The sequence below is a fragment of the Pollicipes pollicipes genome, unplaced genomic scaffold (genome assembly GCF_011947565.3).
Source record: "Pollicipes pollicipes isolate AB1234 unplaced genomic scaffold, Ppol_2.1 Scaffold_7231;HRSCAF=8579_pilon_pilon_pilon, whole genome shotgun sequence".
Lineage (NCBI taxonomy): Eukaryota > Metazoa > Arthropoda > Thecostraca > Pollicipedomorpha > Pollicipedidae > Pollicipes > Pollicipes pollicipes.
Window position 1 is genome coordinate 42,414,782 of NW_023597034.1, and position 18,559 is coordinate 42,433,340.

General features: G+C 49.6%; 1 protein-coding gene across 3 annotated transcripts; it reads left to right on the plus strand.

Annotated features, from left to right (window-relative positions):
- The first annotated feature begins 112 nt into the window (after positions 1-112).
- Positions 113-18,101, plus strand: tra2 (transformer 2). Of its 3 annotated transcripts, none has more exons than XM_037234186.1 (7): positions 113-360; positions 9,451-9,542; positions 9,903-10,005; positions 11,865-11,993; positions 13,017-13,192; positions 14,485-14,771; positions 16,423-18,101. In XM_037234186.1, exons 1-7 carry the CDS (start codon positions 346-348, stop codon positions 16,425-16,427), a joined length of 807 nt encoding a protein of 268 aa, XP_037090081.1. In that variant the 5' UTR covers positions 113-345; the 3' UTR covers positions 16,428-18,101. The 3 variants fall into 3 exon arrangements, with proteins under 3 accessions (XP_037090081.1, XP_037090080.1, XP_037090082.1); XM_037234185.1 differs by lacking the exon at positions 16,423-18,101 and adding an exon at positions 15,762-16,405; XM_037234187.1 differs by lacking the exon at positions 16,423-18,101 and adding an exon at positions 15,762-16,405 and having other exon boundaries at positions 14,521-14,771.
- The last annotated feature ends 458 nt before the right edge of the window (positions 18,102-18,559 follow it).

The following is an 18,559-nucleotide window of genomic DNA, read 5'->3' on the forward strand; positions in this document are numbered from 1 at the left end:
CAAACAAATGATCTTTCATTTATGTCTCGAGTCGTGTCGATTTCTTTTTTAAATAAAACGTTGAATCATCTTTTAACATCCGGTTTGTAATCACCTCTACATCTGCGCGCGCGTTGACACGCTGCTCAGGGACGCCATCTTGTCGAGGCGTTCATCGCTTTGGGGTTGCTGGGTTTGGTCGTGCGATTAGTCTGTTGGGGATGTGTTTGGTCAAGCTGTGACTTAGCTCCCTAATTTTTCCATTTGATTTGAACACGGCTTTTCACGTCTTTCTGGCGTGGTGCCTTCGGACGGGGGCTTTGTGGGTGGATTGAGTTGCGCTGTGGCAAGGCTCTGTGATCAGATATGAGCGACCGTGAGGTGAGTTGTGAGGACGAAGTTTGGTCCACTTTCCATCTCGTTTCGTTTGGCATTTTGTTTAGTTGGATAGTGTAACTATGGAAGGGTTTTTTCTAGCATGTGAATGGCGGTGTTACGCCACCTCAGCTGCCGGTGCGGCGAATGCGTCAAAATCTTGCAATTTCACCCTGCGTTAGTGTAATGCAGGCATGCGTGGTCACTTTATAATGACCCAATTGTTGCATTCTGTGGTTGCTGCAGTCAGTTGGTTACATCACCCTCAGCTTGTGAATTACCCAGTGCCAGTCTCAAAATGAAAATATTTGCTGGCAGATACAGTATCTGAAATTTGGTTTTGGCTCTTGGGGGAGAAGAAAAATTACAACCACAGCTTGTAGTGAGAACAAAAAAAGTAAATTTGCCCTATTCACGGCTGGCATGGCAGGAAGTTCTTTAGCATGGGATGACAATAAATACCATGCTCTGGCAGGTCTCTGTGATTGCCATAGAAATTGGCTGCTTGCAATTTTTAAAAATTTTCTAGCTCCTTAAGTCAGTGTGGTAATTTTTTGCTTTGGTACCTGTACAGCCGACAGGGAAGGGCTATGCTGGCTGCAAGGTTTTGAGTACTGTCGTGCTGGAGAAATGCGAGGCAGTCAGCTACACTGTGACATCACTGAAAATGGTTTTGCATCAATCGGGATTGGGGCTCTTTTGGGCCAGCTGAAGGCCATAAGGCTTTTGCTGGTGATATGTCACTGGTATTCAGCTGGGTTTGTGACGTCACTGGTTGTGAGTTTTTAAGGCTCTTTTGGGTCCACTGAATGCCATAAGGCATCAGCTGACAGTGTGTCATCACTGGTATTCGATTAAACATCAGGTGCTACTGGCCTCGTGCCATCTTTACTTTTTGTACCTGTCTGCTGCGAGCATTGACCGAATCACCTCAGTGTGTGACGTCACTAATCATCGCTTCGTACGAGCGCACTTAGTCCCCATGGCCAGGGTTTGTCACGGTCCGCGAAGTATCACCGGATAGCGTGACGTCACTGGTATTTAGATAAATACTGGGCGCAACAGGCCGTGCTTCATTTTGACCTTTGTACCTGTCTACTGCAAGCATTGGCGCGCTGGATGAAAGCTGCCGAACCACCTGAGTGTGTGACGTCACTGGTCATGAGTTTCACCAGTGCTTTTGGGCCAACTGAAGGCCACAAGGTGTCAGCTAACGACGTCACTGCTATACGACTGATTGTAAGACGTCAATGGGCGTGGGTTTTCACGGGCCCTTTAGGACCTATGAAACGCCATAAGGCATCAGCTGGCGATATGACGTCACTGGTATTCGGCTAAACATCAGGCAACAGGCCATGCTCCATCTACACCTTTTGTACATGTCTACTGCAAGTATTGGCGGATTTGTTTGTGGCCAACTGAAGACTATAAAGTATCAGCTGATGATGTGACGTCACTGGCACTCGACTGTGTGTGATGTCACTGGTCATGAGATTTTACGGCCTGTTTTGGGCCGACGAAAGGTCATACGGCATTAACTGACGATGTGATGTCACTGGTATTCAAATAAACTTCAGGCGCAACAGGCCATGTTCCACCTTTACCTTTGGTACCTGTCCATTGCAAGCATTGCTGTCCTGAAGGAAGGCTCTGCCGAATTACCTGGGTGTGTAACATCACTGACCATTAATTTGTATACTCTTTTGAAACCACTATAGATCACGAGGCATCAGCTGACGATATGACGTCACTGGGTTTTGACTAGACATGCTCAACAGGCCATGCTTTATCTTTACTTTTTGTACCTATCTACTGCAAGCATTTGAGTGCTACATCAAGGTGATGCTGAATCATCTCAGTGTGTGACGTCACTGGTCATGAGTTTATACTGGTTCACTTGGGCCGCCCAAGGCCACAGAGCATCATATCCCGTGGAGTATCGCGGGAAGATATCACATCACTGGTATTTGGCTTAACATCAAGCGCAGCAGGTCATGCAAATATTTATCTTTCATACCTGTCTCTTGGAAATATTGGCGTGCTGAATGCAGGCTCTGTCGAATCTCCCGAGTGTAACGTCACTGGTCAAGAGGGTTTTATGGGATCTTTTGTACCCCCTATGTGGTATAATGCATCAGCTAATGATATGACGTCACTGGTGTTTGACTTAAAATTAGGCGCAACGGGTCATGTTCCATCATTGCCTTTCGTACCTGTAAAAGTATTGGCAAGCTGAATGATCACTCTGTCAAGTCACCTGAGTGTATGACGTCTTGGGTTTTTACAGGTTATTTTTGGCTGAGTGAAAGCCATAAAGCATCAGCTAACAGTATGTTGTCACTGGTAGTTCACTGAGCATGTGACGTCACTGACCATGAGTTTTTACGGGCCTTTTTGGACCGACTTAACGCCATTAGGCATCAGATAACATGACGTCAATGGTATTCAACCAAACATAATATACAATAAGCCATTTTTCATCTGTATCTTTCGCACCTATCTACTGCAAGTATTCGCATGACACATAGAGGCTCTGCCGAATTACCTGATCATGTGGTGTAATTAGTTATGAGTTTATGCGGGTTTACGTGGGCTGACTGAAGGACATCAAGCATCAGCTGACGATATGACGTCACTGGTATTCGACTAAACTGGGCGCGACAGGCCATGTTCCATCTTTACCTTTTGTACCTGTCTATTACAAGTATTGGCGTGCTGAATGAAGGCTCTGTCGAGTCGCCTGAGTGTGTAACGTCACTGGTCAATACTTTTTACCAGCTCATTTCAAGCCCCTATATGGTATAATGCATCAGCTGACGATATGACATCACTGGTATCCGACTTAACATCAGGCACAACAGGCCATGTTCTATCTTTATCTTTCGTACCTGTCTATTACAAGTATTGAAGTGCTGAATGAAGGCTCTGTCGAGTATCCTGAGTGTGGGTGAATGCTCAGGTGAATCAGTAGAGCTTTCATATAGCACGCGAATGCTTACAGTAGCCAGGTACAAAAAGTAAAGATGGAACATGGCCTGTTGTGCCTGAGGTTAAGTCAAATACCAATGACGTCATATCGTCAGCTGATGTCTTTTACCCCATGGGAGGTTCAAAACAGCCTGTAAAAACTCATGACCAGTGATGTTACACACTCAAGAGACTTCACACAGTCTTCCTTCAGCACGCCAATGCTTACAATAGACAGGTACGAAAGGTAAAGATGAACATGGCCCGTCGCGCCTGATGTTTAGTTAAATACCAGTGACGTCACATCGTCAGATCATGCTTGATGCCCTTCAATCAGCCTGAGTAGACCCGTGTAAACTCATGACCAGTTGCATCACATGCTGTTGGGGCAGAGCCTTTGTGTGGCACGCGAATACTTGCAGTAGATAGGTGCAAAGGGTAAAGATGAAACATGGCTTATTGCACCTGATGCTTAATTGAATACCAGTGACGTCATATCGCTATCTGATGCCTAATGGCCTTGGGTCGGCCCAAAAAGGCCCGTAAAAAATCATGACCAGTGACGTCACATTCAGTGGATTACCAGTGACGACATACCATTAGCTGATGCCTTTTGTTTTTCACTCAGACAAAAACAGCCTGTAAAAACTCGTGACCACACACTTAGGTGTTTCGGCAGAGCCATCATTCAGCTCGCCAATTGTTTAACGGGCGCGAAAGGCAACGACGGAACATGACCTGTTGCGTCTAATGTTAAGTCGAACACCAGTGGCGTCATATTGTCAGATGATGCATATACCATATAGGGGGTTGAAAAAGCCCATAAGAACTCTTAACCAGTAACGTTACTCACTCAGGAGATTCGACAGTCTTCATTCAGCACGCCGATGCTTGTAAAAGACGGGTACGAAAGGCAAAGATGTTACATGGAATGTTGCCCTTGATGTTGAGTGAATACCAGTGACGTCATATCATCCCGCGATGCTTCACGGGATATGATGCTTTGTCACATTGGGCGGCCCAACTGTGCCTGTATAAACTCATGACCAGTGACGTCACACACTCAGATGGTTCAGCATCGCCCTGATAAAGCACGCTAATGCTTGCAGTAGACAGGTACAATGACAGGTATGATGTCTAGTCGAAAGCCAGTGACGTCATATGGTCAGCTGATGTGGTATGGCCTATAGTGGGTTCAAAACAGTCTATAAAAATTAATGGTCAGTGACGTTACACACTGAGGTAATTCGGCAGAGCCTTCTTTCAGCATGCCAACCCTTGCAATGGACAGGTACCAAAGCTAAAGGTGGAGCATGGCCTGGCATGCCTGAAGTTAATTCGAATACCGGTGATGTCACATCGTCAGTTAATGCCATATGACCTTTCGTCGGCCAGAAAGAGGCTGTCCAATCTCATGACCAGTGACATCGCACACAGTCGAATGCCAGTGACGTCACATCGTTAGTTTATGCTTTATGGCCTTGAGTTGGCCCCAAAAAATCCATAAAAACTCATGACCAGTGACGCCACACATACACAGGTCATTCGGCAGCACCTCCCTTCAGCATGCCAATGCTTGCAGCAGACAGGTACGAAAGGTATAGATGAAGCGCGGCCTGCTGCCCGATGTTCAGCCAAATATCTGTGACGTCATATCATCAGCTGATGTCTTACAGCATTCAGCCGATTCAAAAGAGCCCGTGATCGTGGGGCCGAAGTGCACTCGCATCAAGTGATAAGTAGTGACATCACACATTCAGGTGATTTGGTCAAACCTTTATTTGGCACAAAGATGGTTGCAGCAGACAGGTACGAAAAGTAAAGACGAAATGAGGCCTGTTGCGCCTGATGTTTAATCGAATACCGGTGACGGCATATCGTCAGGTGATGCCCTACAGCATTCATTGGACCTGAAAGAGCCCTAAAACCTCACGACCAGTGACGTCATATACCCAGTTGAATACCAGTGACATTGTATCGCCAGCAAATGCCTTATGACCTTCAGTCGGCCCAAAAGAACCCGGATCGGGCAAAACCATTTTCAGTGACGTTACAATGTCAGCTGACGCCTCACAGCATTTCCCCAGCACGACAGTACATGAACCCTGCAGCCAGTGTAGCTCTTCCCTCCGTCGGCCGTACAGGTACCAAAGTAAAAAAAGCCGTCAGTGCTTCCTTGCCAAGTGTATGCTTACACCTGCTGTATTTTTCAAGCCATAGGGCTGTTCGAAAGCTGTTGATATTGATAATTTATTGTAAGGTTCAGTGTAGTGTCTGAAACTTGGTTTTGTCCCTTGGAGGGGAGAACAAAATTATTGAAACCATGACTTGTAGTGAGAACAAAATGACCAAAGTAAATATGTACTGCATTCACAGCTGGTGCTAAAGTACATCTTTTGGCAGCAGGTGACAGTAAACACCATGCCCTAGCAGGTCCCAGTGATTGCCAAAGACCATTAGAAATTGGCTGCTTGCAATTCTTAAATTTTCTAACATTCTCTGTAAGTGCTTCTTCTAAGTCTATGCTTGCACCAGGTGTACTTTTTATTCTGCTGCCCCCCCCCCCCCCCCCCATGGAGCTATGGAGCTGGTGGAAAATTGTGGATGCTGATAATTCTATTTTGAAGGTTTCAGTCCCAATAAGGGTTGATAGAAGCAGCAGCTTAAAATGTTATGCACCTGTTGCACCATTCTCCAGAGCACATGATGCAAAGTTTATGATTGAAATGTTATGCAAGCCACAATTTAAATAGGAGCATCTGGGGCATAGTAGCTAGCGCATCTACATTCTAGATAAGGTACAATTTCTCTCATCTGGAGGAAAGATGCTTGGGCAATGTGATACCCACCTAGGCTTTTACTGACCTAGATGGACTTAATTGGGGAGCAAGTGTGTAGTGTGTAGTCTATTTAGCTGGATAGAATGCTAGCCCCTCCCCAACTTTGACAAAAAACGTGGTCAAAATCAGGCAGAACATGGTTTGCACCGTTTCTTTGGGATGAAATGTTTCTCTGCTCACCCACTCCACAAAGTTATGTACAAACCTACACCACCTGGGACATCAGGCTGCTGCATGATTGGGGCTCGGAGGCCAACAGCGCAGGGGTGGAGGAATTATTTCCTCCTCACTGAGCAATCCAGTCTTATAAAGTTAGCATCACTACTATCTACTACACCTACTCATCACTACTACATCTACTCATCGGCGTTGAGTGTGGTACAATACTTTTCTCGGTGTATGACACTGAGCTAAATTGATATATTGCCTTTTTCTACACCACCAACCAGTTGGACTTTCACCGCCCCTCGTGGGGCTCCTCCAAAACAAGGTCCGTGGGCTACATAAATGGAGGGCACGCAATAGCAGTCAACAACAGCGCTGTTGTAGGCTATTTGTCGGTTTTGATATTGCTTTTTAGGACCTTATTGATTTTGTAAAGAGTATTGTTTGGCAAAACCTGGCTAAAATAAAGGGTATATCTCAAGGAAGTAAATAATCATATAAATACACCAGGAAAAGTTATGCTCATTGGAGACTAAGAAACCCCGCTTTACCTTTGTACTCAGATCATGATTCTGCGGCGATGCTCTGTAGATTGATAGGGAAATTTCATGTTTTGGTTTAATACCCCTTTTATGCATTTTCACTATGTATTCAGCTCAGATTTTTTAAAGGTGCCTGCTCCACTGCTAAATGCTCCCCAAGAGCCGGAGACCCGCGGAACCGTGGCTTTCCTCGTGCCCAAGCGAGTGTTTGGGATGGTGTTTGACATCACCACTATATGTTCTATACAATGTCATTTTTTGATAGTTTCAAATGCAATGTTAATAAAAGTGTTAGTCAAAAAGAATGCAAAATAATTCATTCATCAATATATGATGAATTAACCCTATATTTAGAGGTGCATGTAAGTGTGACATACTTCGGTATCATTTTTTCTTGTGTTACAATGATTTCTACATGCAACCCAGAAACATTGAATCGTGCCGTGTACGAGATGTTCTGTGCGCTTCTCCCTGGTCCGTCAAGAGACGCTGTTGTTGTTTTGGGTGCGGGCTCGGGCCTGGTGTATGAGCTCGTCAGTGTCGTTATTGGATGGTAGGTGGGTTAAATGTGCTGGTGAGCAGCGGCAGACCTGGGCACTGAATGCATTGCGAGGAGAGATTGATTGAAAGAGAGAATCATGCAAGGAGAGAACAGCTTGCCTTGTCATCTTGGGGCTAAAAACACCAAGAAACACCCAAGTTTTAGACATGGAGGTATCTGCCACAGACACCTATCAACCTGTGTGATGTTGATGTGTGAAATCTGGTGTATGCATTTGCTGCCCTCAGGGGAGGTTTAGTTGAGGTGAATTTCAGATGATGCATTGAAAAGTGTTTTGTGGCATTTTTGTTCAAAATTTTCTGTTATATTACAATTCATTGCAACATTGACTATGTGTCCACTGAAATTAATGGCTGTGCAGCATATGGCAAATGTTGAATGCTGTGGTTCATGATGTGCATGTGCTTCCATTATTAAGGTGGACATCTTTACATTGTGTTATAAGAATGGATTGTACATAGATGATGTTGGAGACAGGAAATATTATAATTGATCATGAGTATATAATGAATATTATATGATTATTATAACAGTGGTATCTTGTCCATTGATTATCCATTGATTTTAATTATGTCATAAACATACCATGATGATGGTGGTAACTGCAGGCATTGGTCTACAGAACTGTTGGTATGGTATTAGTGCTTCAAGGCCATCCCAGCAGATCTAGGCCAGCTTCTGCATTTTGAGATAGAGCTTTTGCATACTTTTTTGCATTCTGATGGTTGACATAATAATCCAACATGGTGTTCTTCAAGCTCTCTGGCACCTGTTTTGCCTGTAGCTAATTTTGAAACCTAACATTGTCCTGCTGTCACTGACACTCTAAACCCTACTCTTTACCATGCCCCTGCCCCTGCTCTCAATCCTCCCCCTGCCCCTGCCCCTGAACCTGCCCTGCCCTTGCCCCTGCCTCTGCCCCTGCCCCTGCCTCCACCCCAGCCCATACTGGTGAAACAAACCAATGTAGTTGACATGCCCTAAAACTACCTATGCCCTAAAAGTACCTCTCCTCAAACTCCCACCCCCACCAGTTCATACTCATTATCAACTTGTCATTCCCCACCCAAACCCCCACACCCCATCACTCTTCCCTTGATGTGTAGTGCTATATGTTATTGCCATATCATATTTGTACCATATTAAGGCCTCATATTAAGGCACTTCAACCCATCAACAGTCAGTATGCAAAAGATTCACTTTTGAAAAAGCAAAGCTGAAGTTGATCCAGAGGGATGGTCTTGATGAATTATTGTCTTGCCATCAGTGTCTCCTGACATTTGCTGTTGTGATTTTATTAGAAGATGTTGAAGCTGAGGTGATAAGATATCCATGAGATGTTACTGTCTCATCATTTATAAGGGGTTTTGATGTCAGAATGAGTTGGTGTACAATGTGTTCTTGCAGCATAGGGTATAAATGTTGGTGATCAATTGTTGCCTCGGCCACTGTGATGATGAATGTCTTAGTTGCAACAGTACCTTTGACAGTCTGGATCCACTTGTCCCTATCTGTATTCAATAAGCATAAACTGTGGGGATAATGTAGGTTAAATTCATTTGAAATGTTTGTCCCTTAGTTTGGGATGTAGGTTTGGCTATCTCCCTTGCTCAGGATCCTCAGTTTATTTTGTAAAGCCCTTCTGGTTCCATGAAAGGAAGTTTTGTCTTTTTTTCTGTTTCTGTTGATACCTTGTATGATGATTGAACCTATGATGATACCTTGTATGATGAGCTCAAATTTCCTGCACAGATGTGTAATAATGGTCTGCATGGTGTATAGTCTGCTTTCAACATACTTTATGCTTTATTGAATATATTCGACCAGACAACTGGGCCAGAAAAATTTGAAGTTGATCACAATATCCTGCTAAACCTGTCTGAACACTAAGATACCTTCTAATACTAACACAGGATACTCCTTTTAAGTGCTGATCATGTTTTGACCTGTGTGATCCAGTGACATCAGCTATCTGCTGCTGCTTGGAGCCTGAAATCTGATGTATCTGGCTTTTTGACAGAGCTCTCCGGAGCGCAACGTGAAGGAGGGCACGCCAAACGGCTCTGCCGATTCGTACTCGCCGGAGCGGCGTCACAAACGGCCCGTGTCTCGGTAAGTGGCGCCGCCGACTCGGCGCGTGGTCCGGGTCGGGCGGTATGCTGCTGGGGTTGTCTTGTGATGCACCATTTTACGTTGGTGCTAAATGGACGTGGATATGCTGGATATCTGTATTAATGCATGACTGTAAGGAGTGGGCTGGTTTGCGTTCAATTAGTATGCTGTGTTTTTCATCATCTTTTGGTTGCTTGAGACCGCCGAAATATTTAGGCTAATTAAAGTGATGTGGATACGCTGTTGTGTGGCGGCTTTTTCCGTGGTTTTTAATTTCTGCTGCTTTCAACGCCTGCAGACTTTTCAATATGGGCCAGGCTAGATTCCCCTGAGTGACGCCTGGGGCTGTGGTCTTCCCAGGTCCAAGTCTGGCTCGCGGGACCGCTCACGCAGCTACACACCGAAGCGACGTCAGCGCAGCCGCTCGCCGGGCTCCAACCGTCGCCGCCACCTGGGAGATCGGGTGAGTGCTGCCGTCCCCGTCCCCGCCCCCCTCCCTCTCCTCCTCTCCCTTCCCCTCTCGCTTACGGTGAAGCCATGGGCCGGATTGAAGCATGGAGGGCAGCAGAAATGACTGCGCAGTGAGCAACTGTGACGTCCATTTTGGAGGGAAGGAGATGTCAGGGCAGGCATGATGTAGCTCTCAATTGGAATTAATGTCACAAGACTAGATGCCACACCATGCATGAAATATAGGCTAGTGTTGTGGTAACATGGGCAGCAGTGTTGGAAATTCCCCCAAAATTGCCTGGTAACAGAGTACAAATTTTCTACAGTGGAGTACAAAATTGTCCAAGTGCTGCAGGTCATTACAATTGTATTTAGGTTATCTTTGGGAGGTAACAGTACAGTAGGTGGTACTCAACAAAAGTGACACTTCTCATATACAGCAATTAATATAGAAGCACTTCAAATGAAACAAAGCATCAGTATTAAACATGACACACTGAAACGACACAGTCTCAGACACTGTACTATAAAACACACGTGCTTATATATGGGTTTGCAAGTTACGAAGGGCTTTGTGTATACACCCTCCAAAACCGAGGGTGGTTACGCACCGGGCTTATACACCCTCCAGAATGGAGGGTGGAGGGTGGCTACGCACCGGGCTTATACACCCTCCAAAATGGAGGGTGGTTACGATACGCACAGCCAAAGAAAAATGGTACACCAGAAATGCAAATCAACTTGCCACAGACGGCCACCTACTCATGGTCCACCACGATCACGGTACTCGCGCTCCACCAGCCAACTGGTCTTAAAACGGCTAAACATTCATGCCCCCCACCTTACAACTCCCGGGCAACACACGAGGCCCTGCACGTCCCAGCCGAATAATAGAGACAGGCAGCACTCTCAACCGATTTACCTAGCCAGCGCAAGTACAATGCCTGACAGACCCGTCTAGGCCGGCCAAAAGGGATTGGAGTCAGGTCACTCCGCTGACTCCGGTATTTTATGCATTGTACGAGGAAACGTCAAGTTTTTCAACACTGAATTGGGCAGACCTGTCACCATGTTCAGAAGTTCATGTCAAGTTGGTGTCAACCCAATGCCATGTTCGATCTGTCGTCAGCACGTTTGTCGGCACCTATCACGGCCTATTATTTGCCCTACGTTACGTCGCGCGACCACAGAGTCACGTGGCTTGTGACGTCACGCGCTGGCTGAAGATGATATATGGATTTTCTGTCAGTCTCTAATCGTGGGGAGAACGCACTACCAGGTTTCAAAAATCACTGACAAAGAAGCGCGAGTTTGATTTGGTAGGTTTTGCGCCTTCGAGTACGTTAGATGGGGTGGGGGCACTTGCTACCAGTTTTGGGGGAAATGCGACGTAAGATAGATGAAGGGAAGTGAAGTACCAAGAGTAGCCATGATAAGGTAAGGGACAATGATTGGTGGAGTGTGATTGTGTTCTCCAGTAAATTAAAAGCGTTAAGGGGAGAAATTGAAATTAACTGAAAATGGGGAGAAGCGCTCAACATACAGATGGGATAGGTGATGGTACTACTGAACAGACCCCACGCTTCCAAACACAACTTGACGGGAAGTGTGTCATGATGGACGGTAAGCCAGAGTTAATGCGTGGTCTGAGGTAAAAGGTAAAGGAAAAAGGGAAAGCAAAGTTAAAAAAACTTTCCCGTCAGCCCCCCACATCGAACACTCCGTCAGCACACATGACGTCACGCATTCCAGCTGGCACTCATGCGGACGACAGATCGAACGGGGCCCAAATGCCGTGTCAGGTTTGCGTCGATTGGCGTTGTCAGAAATCGTCTGCCCGCCTGGTGCTTGACCGGTGTCTGGTTGGTGCAGGACAATCCGGCCGCCACACGCTGCCTGGGCGTTTTCGGCCTGAGCCTGTACACGCAGACGCGCCACCTGCGTGACGTGTTCTCCAAGTACGGCAACATCGACGAGATCACCATCGTCACCGACGCCCAGGTGAGGGCCGACCGGGTGGCCGGTGCCGGGCGTGTGGACCGCACGGCGGAACGGCAGATGGCAGGGGCCGCCACACAGTCCGCTGTAAATACCCCTTTTTGAGAGAGTAGTACGGGTGTAATGACTGGCGTGAAGCCCATCCGTGCGCGCGGTGCTGACAGCCGTGAACCGTACGTGCTTTTCTCCAAGCTGGCCAATCCCTGAACTGGTGCTGACCCAAGCGCGATAACTCCAAGGGTTAGAGGGGACTATCCCACCTGTAGTCCCGCTCTTCTCATGGCTTTCGTGAGTGCTAATTTGAGTTGTGTTGCCATAGCTAAATTAAACAAGATAAAAAGTGGTCTCGAGGTCAGAAGATAGATTGTGAATTCAGTTTTTGATGTAAGGTGCCATGACTAACTCGAATTTGGCGATTTCAGAAACGTTCGGCCGGCACTAAACTTTCACCCGCATATTCAGAATTAAGCCTTGATTGAATCGCATTTGATTTAGCCGTGGTTCGGCATTGAAATTGCGTTTTAATCGAAGACGTGGAAAAATGTGATCTGGTGTAAAGCCCATGGGTTGATATTATTGCACTTAGGATTGGGTTGAGTGCATCAGTTTGGGTTTGGCTGGTGTTTGCAATTACGACTAGGTTTGGTTAAACGTTGGCGCTTTTGGCTACGATCTCATATCGGGCACTACAACTTTTCAAAAACTATGGCGATATCGTCGCAGTTGTTAACGTCTCTGTGAAGTGCCACTTCATCGTGCTAAAAGTTGTAGTATTGATGGTCTATTCCTTTCGCTGGCCAGACGGGATGTGAAAGAACACGGACCCATGAATCGGAAAAACCATTGGTTTCGTACTCATGTTTGTGACAAAGACGGACTGGGGGTTCGATCTCACACCAGGGCTGCTCGGACATGATATTGGCTCGGCCCTAGGTGATTGTATTCAGACTGATGGCCGTCGCTGGGATCCTGGCGGACGGCAGCAGTTGGCTATGCGTATCGCTCATTGTGCACATTGCCTTGCAGACGGGCCGTTCGCGAGGCTTCGCGTTCGTCTACTTCGAGAACCTGGAGGACGCCAAGCGCGCCAAGGACGACTGCAACGGCATCGAGATCGACAACCGCAAGATTCGCGTCGACTTCTCCATCACCAAGCGGCCGCACACTCCCACGCCGGGCATCTACATGGGCCGGCCCTCACAGTGAGTCCCGGCCCGGCTGGTGCGCCGGCCCTCGCCTCCGATGTCGCTGGTGTGCGCGCGTGGGACCGCGCCCACATGTGCCGTCTTTGCGATCACGCTGTCAGCTGTGGACTGCTTACCAATACCAGTGCCAGCGCTGACAGGTGCCCGCTAAATCCTTAATTCATGGTCATTGTTTTGAGGCCACGCGGGTGTATTTTCACAAGAATTGCTGGGCCTTGAGATCTGGTCTGAACCTTGAAGTAGATGAATTTCAAGGATCAGAGCCCACCGTGAGCAGTACTTACTGCGTGAGTCGTACCCTCCCCCTTGTCTCCTGTCTACGAAATTCCATTTCCACTGCTAGGTTTTGTCGCAACAGTTAAATGTTCCGCGATCCTCGACATCTGTTCTGCCCTCCAAAGTCACGTGACCTTAAGCACGGTCGCTGCCACTGGTCTCAGGTCAACTTAGGGGCTTGTAGCGAACGCGAAAACCGACTCCCTCACGAGGGGGCGAATCCGTATAGTTGCGCCGTGACCGACTGGGCTACCAGAAATGGGCACTTCGCTTGGACTACTTTGAGTTTATCAGCAGACTTTAACAGCTCACTGCGCGTTATTTTCTCGCCAGAGACCCGTTCTTCGTCCCGTAATAGCCACATCTTGCGCCGTAGTTGCTGCCTCTCGACGCGCACTCGCACGATGAACAGGGTTTGGACGTTCGGATGAAAGTTTTGGCGGTCATGTTTGCCTACGGTGCGCACTATGTCATTGTTCCACGCGCCTGAGACGTAACGCGGAGCTGGATTTCAAATGGGGGGGGGGGGGGGGGGGGGTACAAAACTTAAGATTTGTAAACGTGTGTCGGTTGATGTGAGCGCATGTGTGTCCAGTTTGGACTGGTCAAACGCTGTCCATCTTTTCGTAATACATATTATGTAAAAAATGTGTGACTCGAATTGTACTATATGCTACGAATTGCTTAGCTGCAGCTACGTCTCAGACAAATTGCATTTCACGCCGCTTCACAGCACCACTTGGCTGGCGGTGCCGTTGTCCACGGATCACAAATTGTTTTGCGAGGGCTCTGCTCCCGTCCCCACACAAGTTGGGATGATAAATGTTCTCAAAACTATACGTACAGCTAGCTCAGATTGTGTGCTGTTGTGATTGTGTGCTGTCGGCTCTGTTCGCTGCAATGACGTGTGTTGATGTCGGGAACCGTCGTCCGCCCTCGTGTGCTGACCCAACCCGACCTGACCGTGCTCCTCGCGGAGGTTTTGAGTCACATCGGTGCCCGCTGTTCCGCAGCGGAGACGGCATGACAGGCAATCACCGGTTTGCCAGGTTCTCGCGCCGCTCCCGCGGCCGCCGCGGCCACGGCGGGTACGGCGGCGGCTACGGCGGCGGCCACGACCGCTACGACGACCGGCGCGACTATCGCCGCGACTATCGCGACGACTACTACCGCGAGGACTACCGCCGCGAGGAGTACCGCCGCTCGCCTTCGCCCTACTACGGCGGCGGCGGCGGCGGCGGCGGCAGACGCTACCGCCGCTCGCGCAGCCGCTCCTACTCGCCGCGCGGCGAGTACGGAGGTGAGAGGGCGCGCGGCCCGGCACCGCCGGCGGACGGCCGGGGCGTGCGGTAGGAGCGGCGGGTGCGCGGTGGGGACTGGGGCCGACGCTCTGATGTTTGCATGGTGGTGATGGGTTTTGGTACCGCCTCATTCGCCTAGTTTAGAGCGCCCGGTTGGTGGGTTGATGGCGTTACTTCGATTGTCTGGTGGATTAGATTTCAAGACGTCATGGCTGCTGGTAAAATTCCCGTGCTTTGAGCCTGTTGTGATGATATTGGCTTTGCAAGAAGATTTGCCAGATGGCTCCGGCTTCCATCCGAAAATTGATGCTGGGTAGCATAGTTTTCGTGTTTTTTGTGCTTTTTTGTTTTACTCTGGTATCGCTCGAGTGTTTCGAAAATTTCTCAGACGGAACAGCCTTGTTGGAAAGTTTGCACCGACACGTTGAAACAATCGAATGTGGTCAAGGCTAAACCACCTGACGGTGATCACGATGGGAGGCAAGTAAGGGTTCTGCCTGATCGCGTACAAAAATCGGGCCGTCTCTGGACACCGCGTAGAAATGAAAGTAGCAGCTAGCGTAACGGGATTCGTTTGTATGTCTGGCGGTAGGGTATTAGATTATTAACTTCCTCTTCTATGTCCACGTACGCATGTCAGGCGTGGTTCGTTACTGCATGCTTGTTTAAGATATTGCGTAATGATTGTGTGATGGAATTTATCACATGGTAATCGAAATTCGCTGAAAAACTGTTGTGTGTAAATGTCAGTGATACGCGTTCGTTTAAAGGACTTTCAAAGATCAGCCGGGCCCAGGGCAGCGGCTCGGAGGGTGTGTTAGCTTTGGCTCAGCTTTGGCCAGTCGACTGTAGGCAACAGGATGAGGGCAATGGCAGGGTGGCGTTGTGCGGCTTGGCGGCTCGGTCCGGCGAGTTGGCCGCTGCCGCGGGAAGGGGTGTCGGCCGTGCGGCCGCTGGGGTAACCGCCGTCGTCCTCTCTGATCTTGCAGGTCGGTACAGGTACTGAGCGGCGGCACGCGACGGCCGCCACCAGCTGGCGCGCCCCCGGCGCCTTGGGCCGCCCTCCCCGCCTCTCCCCTGTCCGCTCCCCGGCTCTCTCCCCGGGCCCGACTGACCTTAGGTCAGCGGTCGGCCAATGTGCCGCACCGTGCAGCCGGCGCAGGCGCACCGAACCCGGACTTGTCAATATGCAGGGCACGGCTAGCCGGCGCACGCGCGTGTGGATGGGTGTGTGCCTGCGTGTGTACACGCCCGATGGCCCGCCTACTGCACTGCCTCGTCCGTGCTCTGTATGTGCGTGTGTATATGTGTGTGTGTGTGTGTGCCTGTGTTGAGTGTGCGTGAGCGAGTGAAGGTGCGCGTGTGTGTGCGGGTGGGTGTGTGAGTGAGCGCGCGCGAACGAGGGCCCGGCGCCGGGGGTCGACGTGCGTCCAGACTTCACCGTATCGTGAGCGTGTTTCATTTGAGGCGGCCGACCCGGTGAGGGCATTCGACGCCATTCATTGAGTTCCACTGCGAAATTGTGTGCGCCGGTGCGGCCGTCCGGGCGCCCCACCGGCCGCTCTGTGTCCCACGGCGGCTCATCGTGTTCAGGCGTTACAATAAAGGCCTTTTTAGATTGGCACTAATTCCAGTTTTGTTCTTTTTAAGATTGAAGTGGAAGAATGGGAATGATACAAGTTAGAAGTGACTCACCTGGTTTGAAAAGCCAAGCGGGCGCCGTTCGGAACATGTCGGATTCAGTCGTCTTCGCGTGAAGAGGTAGAAATCGAAAGTCAAGGTCATCGGCCTGAAGCCACTAGAAGGCCAAGAGAAAGAACGCACTAGAAGTTTCGGCCAAGCTGAACACGGGTACCAGCTGGGAACCAAGAACATAGAGGCAAATCCGTGGCCGTAAGTCCCAGTCCATACCGGGGGCTCAAAACGTGCAGTGGGCCATTTATTTTGGTTTCAAAATGCGGAAGTGGTGGAGGTGCGTTATCGATCTCCCGGCTGCTGGGGCCTGATCGCAGCATCCCAGTTCTCCCCTGTTACAAACTTGCCACATTTTCTCCCCGTGCTTCAGACGTCCGTGAGTTGGGCGATGGTCACCAGAAGTTCTTACCGTTTGGGCGATGGTCACCAGAAGTTCTTACCGTCTGGGCGATGGTCACCAGAAGTTCTTACCATACGTTTTTTCTATGCCTTGCATTTTCTGCTCGGCTGGTTTGTCAGACTCACCATCCGCGCTGCACTGTGGTAAAACAGTTAAGCACAGCGTTATAAGCGGTAGATGCGGTCGGTGGAGTTGGTCACGTAATCGCGGCCGCATTTCCAGTAACCTCGGGGTCATTTATTACGTCGGTGCGATCAAAACTGCAATCACCCTCACGGGATCATTCACGGCGCGTGTTTCGACACCAAAAAGCGTGTATTTCGCATTTTTGGTTTCTCCGTGGCAACATATTTGTATCCACCGCTGTTTTCCCGAGGCTACGAAACTACCATTATTTGTTCGAAATTGAGGGGATCGCTCGACCCCTCCCCTCTCCCCTCATTCGTTCGCGACATGGAAAACGACAAATCGGGGAGAGGCTTGAGCATCTAGGTCAGTGCAGACGCATTGGTAGAAGGATGCTTTCGCTTGGCGTCCTACTTGACCGTCAGAGAACATGAACAGGCGAGCGCGAGTAGCGAAAGCAGGCGACGCATCCTGAAACCACTGGAGGCTGCGACTTGTGCGTCCTCTAGAGCCGCGGTGATCATGTGAACGACCCTCGGTTAAGAACCACTGGTGCCAAGCAGCGTTCTTTCATATACCTTACAGATTTGGGAAAGGAACGAATTCTAGCTAGGGCCCGTCCCTCCTGCAACTTTTGTTACGGGTCGGGGGTCGACGTGGTCTGATCCTGGGACACGAAAAACACCGACACGAAGACCCACCAGCTCACCCACCTCATAAAAATCACGAATCCAGATTCGTGTCTGGATCTCAACACTGAGGCATCGCGCTTGGCGCGGTTTCGGTAATGATGGCGGTCTGCCCGGCTGACCAGTGCAGGTCGCCGTCTGCTGGAGGGAGCGCAGCTGAGCGACAGAAGGGCGGCCGTGACGGCGGCGGGGAGCTGGGCGGCACCGTGCCGGCGTCAGCGGTGCTCCGCCGCCTCAGGTAAGCAGGTAAGTGGCGGCCGGACGCCGGCCCAGCGGCGACAGGCCAGCCGCAGTCCGCCCTGCCATCCTCGCGTCACTTGCGTGTAGTTACTAAGCGATCTGGCGAACTCCCCGGTGAGCCTTTGAGCGCTTGGCCGATCCGGATCCGGGTCCGGATCCGGTGACCTTTCTGATCTGAGGAGCAGCTATTTCGGATACTACCGTCCAGAACGAGGCGTCGAATGCCGCTCGCCTTTGGTTGGGGGTGGTGCGGCGGAGATGAGGCCTCTCGCTGACGGGCGTGTTGCGCATGTCTCGGCATGCGATGGGGGAGTATGGTGCATCGTGATCAGTGCATGGATCGTGATGTGTGGCGTAACTAGAAAGAGGGCTTTACCAGACGCCTGGTCCGTGTTCGTCGCGTGGGCGCTGTGTTCCATGTGCCAGGCGGATCCCAACGGGGTCTGCTTTACAGGACAATGGGATCCGTTTTGCACACGGGTCCCAGTGTAGTCTGCTATGTAGGCGAGTCATAGCAAGGTCCGTTTTACATCCGGGCCATAACGGGATCCTTAACAAGTGCGTGGCGACATGCCTGTTAAAAGATGTGTGAGTGCCGGGGGGGGGGGGGGGGGGGGGGAGCGCGGGGTTCACCGAA